General features: G+C 36.7%; 2 protein-coding genes across 4 annotated transcripts in view; one reads left to right on the top strand and one right to left on the bottom strand.

Annotated features, from left to right (window-relative positions):
• HSPBAP1 (HSPB1 associated protein 1) overlaps positions 1-4,523 on the top strand; it is a 47,131-nt gene extending 42,608 nt beyond the window's left edge. For 2 of the 3 annotated variants that reach the window (XM_006905569.3, XM_015595859.2), the window contains exons 7-8: positions 3,409-3,519; positions 3,646-4,523. In XM_006905569.3, coding sequence (XP_006905631.1) covers positions 3,409-3,519; positions 3,646-4,179 — 645 coding nt within the window. In that variant the 3' untranslated portion in view covers positions 4,180-4,523. The remainder of the gene's footprint in view (positions 1-3,408; positions 3,520-3,645) is intronic. The other variant, XM_025052076.1, reaches the window with a different exon arrangement.
• Positions 4,524-8,545: 4,022 nt separating this feature from the next.
• Positions 8,546-9,337, bottom strand: part of PARP14 (poly(ADP-ribose) polymerase family member 14) — a 43,595-nt gene continuing 42,803 nt past the window's right edge. Inside the window, 1 exon segment of the mRNA XM_006905568.3 lies at positions 8,546-9,036. Within this exon segment, the coding sequence (XP_006905630.2) occupies positions 8,741-9,036 (296 nt within the window). The 3' untranslated portion in view covers positions 8,546-8,740.

Below are 9,337 nucleotides of genomic sequence, written 5' to 3'. Positions count from 1 at the left end.
TTATCCAAATGGCCAAAATTCCTCTTATGTTATTTAAAAACAGAGATTTGGGCTCTAAGGCTGCTCATTGCTACTGGTGTGTCACTGTTTCCATACTCTTTAATCGACTAAGCTAGAACATGATATAGATAAATGGATGGATAGATGGATGGACGGGTAGTTATTGATATATTTATCTTTCTAATTCGAGGTTAACATCATAAGTTTTTTTTTTCTTATTTCTATATTTTTATCTCTTAACACTGAATTTCTGAGTCCTTAATAACAATAACCTATTTACTTCTTTGCATTAAGATGTCAGATTTACAATTCTAAAATTCCAATACTAATATTACAAACTGTAAAACTTGCAAGTAAAATTTAAGATTTGTGTTTTCATATGATCTTTAGAATCAACTTGTCTAACTTCATGGGAAAAAAACAATTGAAATTTGATATTTTTATTCAATCATATTAAAATTTACATGAACTTTTGATATTGAATTGTTCTAGCCAAAAACAAGATATCTTCCTACTTGTCCAAGTCTAGTTTTCTTTATTTCAAGAATGTTTCAAAGTTTTCCTCACATTGAATTTGTGCACTTCTTTTAAAGGTTTATCTCTGGATAATTCATCTTTTTTGTTGCTGTTGTAAGCAGGGTCTTCTGTTATGCCATCTCACTGGATTGTTTGTGTATATGAAAGCTTTTGAATTTTTGTGTTAATTTGAATTATTTTATTGTATGTAGTGATTTTTTATTGACTTTCTTGTGTTTTAAGTTATTTCTTAGATTACCTGAAAATTAAGTTAGTTTTTCTCTTCCTTTCCAATTTGTTTGCCTGTAACTTTTCTTTTATCTGATTACATTGGCTGATACCTCCAATTCAATAATAAATATTAGTGGAGATAATGGGCATCCTTGTCTTTTTTCTGACTTTATAGAGAATTCCTCTAGTGATTTCTCTTTAAGTAAAATGTTAGATTTGGGGCTGAGTTTTATTTGTATTTTATCATGTTAAGTATCTCAGTTCTTACTTTCTTACCTTCTTTTTACAGGAGGAAAAGATGTTGAATTTTTTTGAGTACCTTTTAAGCAGTGATGAAGATGATCATATAATATTTCTCTTTAGTAAATATCTGGCATTACAGTAAATTATATCAATGGATTTCCTAATATTGATTCATCCTTAATTTCTGGGAAAAAATCCTACTTGGTTGTGATGTTATTTTTTAATGTACTGTTGAATACTGTTTGTTCATATTTTACTTAGGTTTGATTTTACATGGCCTCAAGAGCTTGAAAGCCTTAACTCTGGTCTTTTTAAAAGCTTGTTATATACCATCTATTTAGTTGTCTCTCCTAGAATTTTTCAAAGAATTGGTATTTTAACTTCTTTCTGTATATGTCACAGTTTGAAGACTATTTATTCTTTCTTGAAAAACTAGAGTGTGAAATAAGAGTTGAGTAATTATATCTTCCTCTGTCAAATATTGCTTTTATCATTGTCTCTTCAAACACTGGACCATAATTCCTTCTTGTTGCTAAATTTAGCCCCCAAAAGCCCTTAGATCTTAAAGCCTATCTTCCATATTCATATAGCTCAAACTTCCTCCAGGCTCACAAGTCACATAGATTTGGAAAAAAGTAGATACTAGTTCTGTTCAGATGATGCAGTATTCATTCCTTCTCAGTTTCTCTGTTAAATAAATGTAGATTTGGTCCTAATATATGCTAGGGGATAAAGTATGTTCTCAATTATATTAAATGGTGCCTTTTTCATTCATTTTACCTCCTTATTCTTTTAGTATCGAAATGTATTATCCCCTCCTCCTGAAATGTATTTATCAGTATTTTCTCTAAACTTTTTAGAAAATATTTTTGTTGATTTTTAAAAGATTTCTTCACTCTTGTTTTTTTCTTTATTATGTCATTTATTATATGTATACATACAAAAGAATATATTGTAAGCTATGAGACTTTACTTAAAGTCAACTGATTGTAAATGTTAATCACATCTATAAAACATCTTCCCAGTAACATCTCTATTAGTATTTGACCAAGCAAATGAGCACTATAGCCTAATCGAGTTGACTCATAAAATTAACCATTACATATAACTCTATGTTTAACCTTTTGGGGAACTGCCAGGCTATTTTCCAAAGCAGCTGCACCATTTACTTTCCCACCAGCAAAGTATGAAGATTCTGATTTTTCCACATCCTCACCAACATTTGTTGTTATCCGTCTTTTGATTATAGCCATCCTAGTGTGAAGTGGTGTCTCATCATGGGGATTTGCTTTTTTTTTCATTTAATATGTTTCTAAGATACATCTGTGTTGTCACATGTAGCTGTTCATTCATTTCTTTGTGGTATAATATTCTCATGTTAATGTCCCATAATTTATTGGTTCATTATTCTGTTGATGGAAAATTGGGTTGTATCCAGTTTTTTACTTTTATAAAGAGAATATTCTTGTACAAATGTACAAGAGTTTTTCTAGAGAATATGTATACATCTCAGGAGTGGAAATGCTGGTCTGTAGGGTATACAGTACTCATGTTTACAAGATAACGCCAACATGTCTTCCAAATGCCTCTGTCAGTTTTCACTCCCATCTTCAGTGTATAAGGTTTCTGTTTATCCGTGCACATTTTTCCACCATTTGGAATTATCAGACCCTCTTTGCCAGTTTCATGGGTTTCTCAATTTACATTCCCTTGATTATTAATGAAGTTAAGCATATTTTTATTTTTATTAGTCATATGATTGCTTTTTTAAAAAATGTTTGTCTTTATGTCTTTTACACATTTTTACAAATTGGGTCATTTGTCTTATTGATGTCTGCAGATTATGTATTCTGGATATTAATTTCATATCAATTATATATGTTACTGATATCTGGTGTGGTTTTTTCTTTTGTGGTCTTTTGATGAGCCAAAGTTGTTGATTTTTAATGTAATTTATTATTAATGCTATAGTTTATACTTATTGTATCTTAAAAACCACATTTCCATGTTTAGCCATCTCATTTTGTGGCTAAGCATGTTTGTTATAATTTCTCAAACAATTAGCTTATCAAACTTGATAGGGATTATTCCTCTCTATGTAATACTTTTTTAAAAAAACTTTAAACATATCAGAAAATGGAAGAGATTGGAAAAGAAACATCACAGGGTGCTTCATAGTTAAGCCTGTGTCTTATATACAGGATGCATACTTAAATTTGGCTAGTAAAATATCCTACAGCACTTCTAGATAACAAATTATGGTGAACATATAAAAATTGTGGTCTGCCAACAACATATTCCTTCTGTAACAAAGCTTATATTAATGAGAGGACAGAACACAATTAGGAAACTCTACTGTTTTAAGCCATGAGACACAGAGACAAATGAAAACAATGTTTGTTTTTTGTCTCAACTTAGGAAGAGGACCACCAAGCCCGGGTAGAAGAGGCGATCACCCGCATGCTTGTGTGTGCCCTGAAAAATGCAGAGGATCCACACAATACCAGAGCTTGGTTAAACCCAACTGAGGTAGGCCTCTCTGGTTTCCACCCTGGCAGTTAGTTTGCTGTGATAAATCAACTTTGGCCAGAACATTTGTTTTTCAATTTATATAAGTGCATATAGCCATTCTAAAGGGTTTTCTTTTTTCCTTAGGTTGAGGAAACATCCCATGAAGTCAATTGTCGCTACTTAAATGGAGCTGTTTCTGCCTTTTTTGATCATTACAGAACATCTAAGGTAGTAGAAAACCAAGCTCTCAGAACAAATGGAGAGTACATGAAAAAAGAAGAATTAAATGTGTACAGCCTCATGGAGGTGGAACAAACAGGTAGCCAGAACTTACCCTTGGGAACAGTAAAGCAGGAGGCAGCAAGTCCCTTTGGCCCCGATCTGGTTCCTGTAGTACCAAGCTCCGAAGAACCACCCTCAGAAAGGGGAAGCATATTTGAAAATGACGGTAAAGACTTTGTTGGCAAAGACAGAGAACACTTTGGAAAATTGCATTGTACCAAGAGGCAACGAAGGATGAGTAAAAGTGAGAATGCAGCTGTTGAACAAATTGCTTCAAATAGCATTACGGCCCCTTCTCAAACATTCGTTTCTACTGATGACTTGCTGGACTGCTTGGTAAACCCACGAGTAACCAAGATAGTGGCACAACTTTTGATACAGGGAAGAAGTTTGTAATTGTAATAGAAAATGGCTTTTTAATATTTTAAAAATATTTTTTAAATAGTATGATTTTAAAATAAAAGATAAAACAGCAAAAAGTCAGTTTGCACATGCTGTTAACCTAGTTAACTTTCAGTCTCTTGCCACCTTCTTGCATTCATGTCACTCTTTGGTCATATTGGCTCTTTGTTATTTGTTAGGACTTCTTCCTGTGCCTTTTCCTTTCCTCTCCTATCCTGTCCCTTCAGCCCGTCTCAAATCTAAGCCCCAAGTGTTTTCAACAGGAGGTAACCTCTCCATCAGCCTCAAGCAGGGGTTAGCCTGCTGCTTGTTTTCATAAACTTTCATTGGAACACAGCCATACTATTTGTTTTCATATTGTCTGTGGTGGCTTTGGGGTTACAGTGGTAGAGTTGAGTAGTGACAGAGATTTTATGGCCCACAATGCTGAAAGTATTCACTATTCCCTTACAGAAAAAATTTGCCAACCCCCGGCCTAATGCATCCATTGGGTGGATTGTAACCTTGATCTGAAGTGATCACACTTCTAACACTTGAAGAATTCTCACTGGCTAACCTCTGTCATCCAGAGCAGGAGACCAATCAGGAGAAAAGTCCAGTATGAGGTCTCCTTAATGGAAGGAACTGGGACATCTAGGAACATGAATCTTGGGAATAAAAAGACTGGATGCTATTGACTCCTGAAACTAAAAGCTTGGTTTGGTGAAATTCACCCCACTCTCATTACACTTGCAAGATCTTGGGATAATTTTTACCATTACTATCTAAGGAAGAATTTAGAAATTACAATAGCATATTGATCTCTGAGTAACCATTCATGAAACAAAGATACACAAATTCACCTTTTAAGATGACCTGACTACTAGCCCTATCTTTCTCAGTCTTCAGACCGAGGGTATCAATAAATCCAAACAAAGAATGTGCCTTCTGGGAGAGAGGGGGGAAGGAGGTGTTATGTTAGTATGCCCAGGAAACAAAGGTCTGGAAAAAACCCTTCTGTAGCACTTAACCACCATCTGACCAGTATATATTTACCTATTTATTTGATTGGTGTCAACATCCCCCAACCAGAATGTCACTGCATGAGAGTTTTGATTATTGCTATATTCACAGAGCCTAGATCAGTGCTCAGCACGTGGTAGGTGTTTGTTAAATATTCGAGTGGATTATTTTAAAAAGGAGACCTTGTTGGCAGTAATACTCCATCAAATACACTGGGGCAGAGGATGTCGTGAGGAAGGGTAAGATGTCTGTTACCCTAAGTAAGTATATTCCTGTTGCAAAAATGGCATATCTTTGTCTTCAGTTATTTTAGTTTTTACATGTAACTCTTTTGATCGCTGTTTTTCAAGTTGTAGTTTGTGACCCATTAGTAACAAAATCGATTTAGTGAGACCAGCATTTTTTTAAAAAATAGAACAGAATAGGTAATTTCAGTGAATTCAATAGTAAATCTAAGTATTATGCGACACTTTCCAGGAAAAGTATTTTTTCAAGGTAAATATATTTCATAAAACTTTTCAGTTACATCTGTGTGTGTACTGGGCCTGACACACCCATTTCTTAGTGAAGACGGGGGTCGGAAAAGCTTGGAAGTTTTTCTGAGACAAAGCTTTTAATTCAATTAGAGCTACTAGTCTTTGATATGTAGAGACCTGGAAAGAGAGTTAAGACATTAGTAGGAGTGGATTCTGAGTATATACAGGTGATGGTAGATAATTTCCTGATTTTATATAGAAATTACGACACAGCAGGAGAACCCGGCTCTCTGCAAAAAGGGGAGTGTGAGAGTGAGAAAAGATAATGAAATGGGGAGGCTGTCAGCCACCAAGATAGCTGGGTCCCATTTCATCCTGCATTTCTCAGACGAGCATGGCTGTGTGAGTGAAATCAACTGTTAAATAAACACATTGATCCTACGGAGGCAGAGGGATTAAAGAATACAAGCTCAGCATTACATCTTAAGTCACAGTATCTAGGTATCAGCAGGGCTGACCTATACAGTAGGCGCAGTGGTTAGGGCCAATGAGCTTTTAGGGGTCCACAAGAATATTTTCATTTCTTTTAAAATAAAAAATATATATATAATCCAGCCTCAATTACATTCATGTTTATATCAATGCAGTTGCAAAGTGTAATTTTTAACACTTTTTATGGAGTAGGGGGCCCATAGTGCCTGAGGCCCATGAAAGTCCTAAGTGTCTGTGGGTATCAGGGATATCAGAATCATTTGAGGTGCTTGCTGCAAATACAGATTCTTGGGCACCCCTCTAGAGCTACAGAATCTGACTTTTTAGGGATGGGGCCAGAATTTGCAGTCTCCGCAAACACCTTGGGTGATTCAGAAACCAAAAATGTTTAAGATTCTCTGGCCCTGGAGTAGACCACCAAGACCTGTCACAGGCTCATGGTGGGCTTGTGTCAGCAGCAGCTACTTGTTGGGGTCAAGTTGCCCTTCAGATTTACTGAACTAAACCTGCGCTGTGCCCTTCCCGTAATTTTCAGCTGACCGTTAACACCGAGGAGCCCTTGATGCTGTCATGTTGTGGTCTTTTATCAGTGGTGCCATGTGTTCATCATCAAGCTCTCCTGTATTTGCCCTTAAGGATAAAGATATCTACCACCAAATGACATTTTCTAAGTGTTTTATTCAAAAAGGAGGTAAATGGCCTATTTCTTTGGATTGGGGCTAACTGACATTTCCTGACTGGATCATTATACCTTGGTGCAAGGCACTCTTATATTCAGACTTGCTCTAAGTTAAGTAAACCACTGGAGAATAGGAGCAAATCAGAGAACAGGTCTCTCCTTTTTTTACTTCTTAACACCCATTGCCAAGCCTGAGTTCAGATGCCAGTGGCTGGGAAACCGCTCCTAAGCAATAAGGAATTTTTGCCAATCCAATTAAAAAACAGCAACTGCAAGAAAAATTTCAAGATGTCTGTGTTAATGAAGCAGCAACGATGACCCCCTCAACTACCTCTCTTTGAACCACCTCTCTTTGAAATGCATGTGTTGTTCCCTGTGGCCAGGGAACTTTAGCATCTGAGGGCGCCATCTGCACTGGGTTCGCATAGGCATCAGCTCTGACTTCAGCCTGCAGAGCTTCAAAGTGAAGGCCCTACAGTAGAACTCAGAGCCAGAAGAAAAAAGCCAAGGAAATATAAGGGTAATTCATAGATTCTCTGATATGTTCCTGAATCAGTAACATTAATCTAGAGGCCATGTCCTATAGTAGAAAGAACAAAAGACTTGATGACACAGCTGGATTCAGTTGCTGGCTCTGATGGCCATTCCCTAGGTGACCCCAGGCAAGGAATTTCCTTGCACTCTCAGTATTAGTTTCCTCACCTTTCAAATGGGGATATAATTCTTACCTCACAGGATTGTTTGGAGGAATTCATATAAATGCTGCATGTGAAAGCACCTATTATACTATCTGGTACAATCTAAGTGCTCAGTAGTGTTTGGAGTTTACCTAGGGAAATTAAACAAGCAGCTTTCCTTTACCATCCAATAGATACTGAGTTAGCAAATAAGCAATATGTTTAATTCCTTTGGTTTATTTATGCACCTTTAAAATCATCAAAAGCTACTCTGCCAAGGAAAATATGCCATTTAATAACCTTAGAATTCATTTCATCTTAACATGATAGAAGGGTTTCACACTGAAGAGGTAGCAGGTATTATCCCACCGTTTTCACTGAGCAAACTAAGACCGATGAGTAGAAGTTAAAAGAAAGCAGATTTGGGTTCAGCATCACAAGGACCAATTGGAGTCAGGGCTGCTGTGCCACACAACTCCATGGGACATAATTCACCTAGACCACAAGCTAGACCACAGCCTAGCTGTGCAGGGCACAGGTGCACTGCAGTTGCAGAGCCCTGACTGGAGCTGTCCCGCATGTCACAGGCTGGTACATGAACAAAGTTCCCTATCATGGAATCTGTTCAATTCCAGGTAAAATGTCAATAAGTCAAGGATGTTGAAGAAATGGTTCCTATCTGGGTAGAAGTCTGACTAGGCACTCTCATTCTTAATTGACTATTGAAACACTTCTGGAGCATCCATTGTACATCAGGCACAGATCTCAGTCCAAGGATTAAAAGAAAAAAAAAAGAATAAGACACCATGCCTGCCCCAGGAAAGATAATGGTCCCATCCACTTAGTAATACTGTGCTCCCCACAGCCATATGGCATCCTGATGTGATATCAGCTGTCTCCTTCAGTGGCAGCTGAAGTTGCACAGCTATGGCCTCTGCTTTTAAAATTAACAGTATTCTCTCCTTCCTGAAAGTATAAACCTGTTCTACAGAGTTGATGTTCACAGTTGTGGACACACAGTTGTAACTAAGTTATCCGATTTAAATTCTCAAATTTATTGCTTTCAAGATAGGTTCATTCCAGTTATGAAAGAGAAGCCGAAGAAAGTCTGATTTCAGTGGCAGGGATCCTTTGATCTTAGAAAAAGCTGTTAAGGAAAACATCTAAAACTTGTTTTACAATTAGATAGGTATAGGTGAACAATGTCTTTTATGAAGGATACCAAAATGTTATTGTTTAAAAGTAATGAGAAACTCTGGGTAAGAATGGTGGTCATAAAATACCACAAATAAATTTGGATTTTGCTCGTTATCTGTGGCAGTGTCATAACGGTCAGGGTCCATAGGATTTTGAGGGTTCTTCAGAGGAGGCTGAACTAGTGTGCTATTTCCACGTGTGTAGACTCCGGTAAGTACTCGCACATAATACATGTGCTTTTTCCCATTTGCATCTGGTCTGGAGTATGTATTATTGGCAGAATAACTGGCATTGACAGCAAAATAGGTTCCCTTTCCATATGCCACAGCTGTGAAGAGAAAAACAGTTTGGAGAATTTTAATTTAGTCTGTAATTTGATGTATTGACACAGTATACCAAATAATGTTAAAATAATGTTCAGTTCTTTTTTCTAAAAGCTCTTAAAATTTTTTTCTATATTTTTAATTAAAAAAAAAAAAATCACTCCTCTACCCCAGAGGGCAAGTCAGTCCCTTTCAGATAAAAACATAGTGAGTCACACCTGAAACTTTGGCTGCAACATGGCCACCGACTATGAGGGAACACAATGCAATCCACATGGTCCCTTAGTCAGTTTGGGTTCTCATGCC

The sequence above is a fragment of the Pteropus alecto genome, unplaced genomic scaffold, assembly GCF_000325575.1.
Source record: "Pteropus alecto unplaced genomic scaffold, ASM32557v1 scaffold251, whole genome shotgun sequence".
NCBI classification, from domain to species: Eukaryota; Metazoa; Chordata; class Mammalia; order Chiroptera; family Pteropodidae; genus Pteropus; species Pteropus alecto.
The sequence above is the reverse complement of the archived record's forward strand: the minus strand, read 5'-3'. Positions and strand labels throughout refer to the sequence as shown.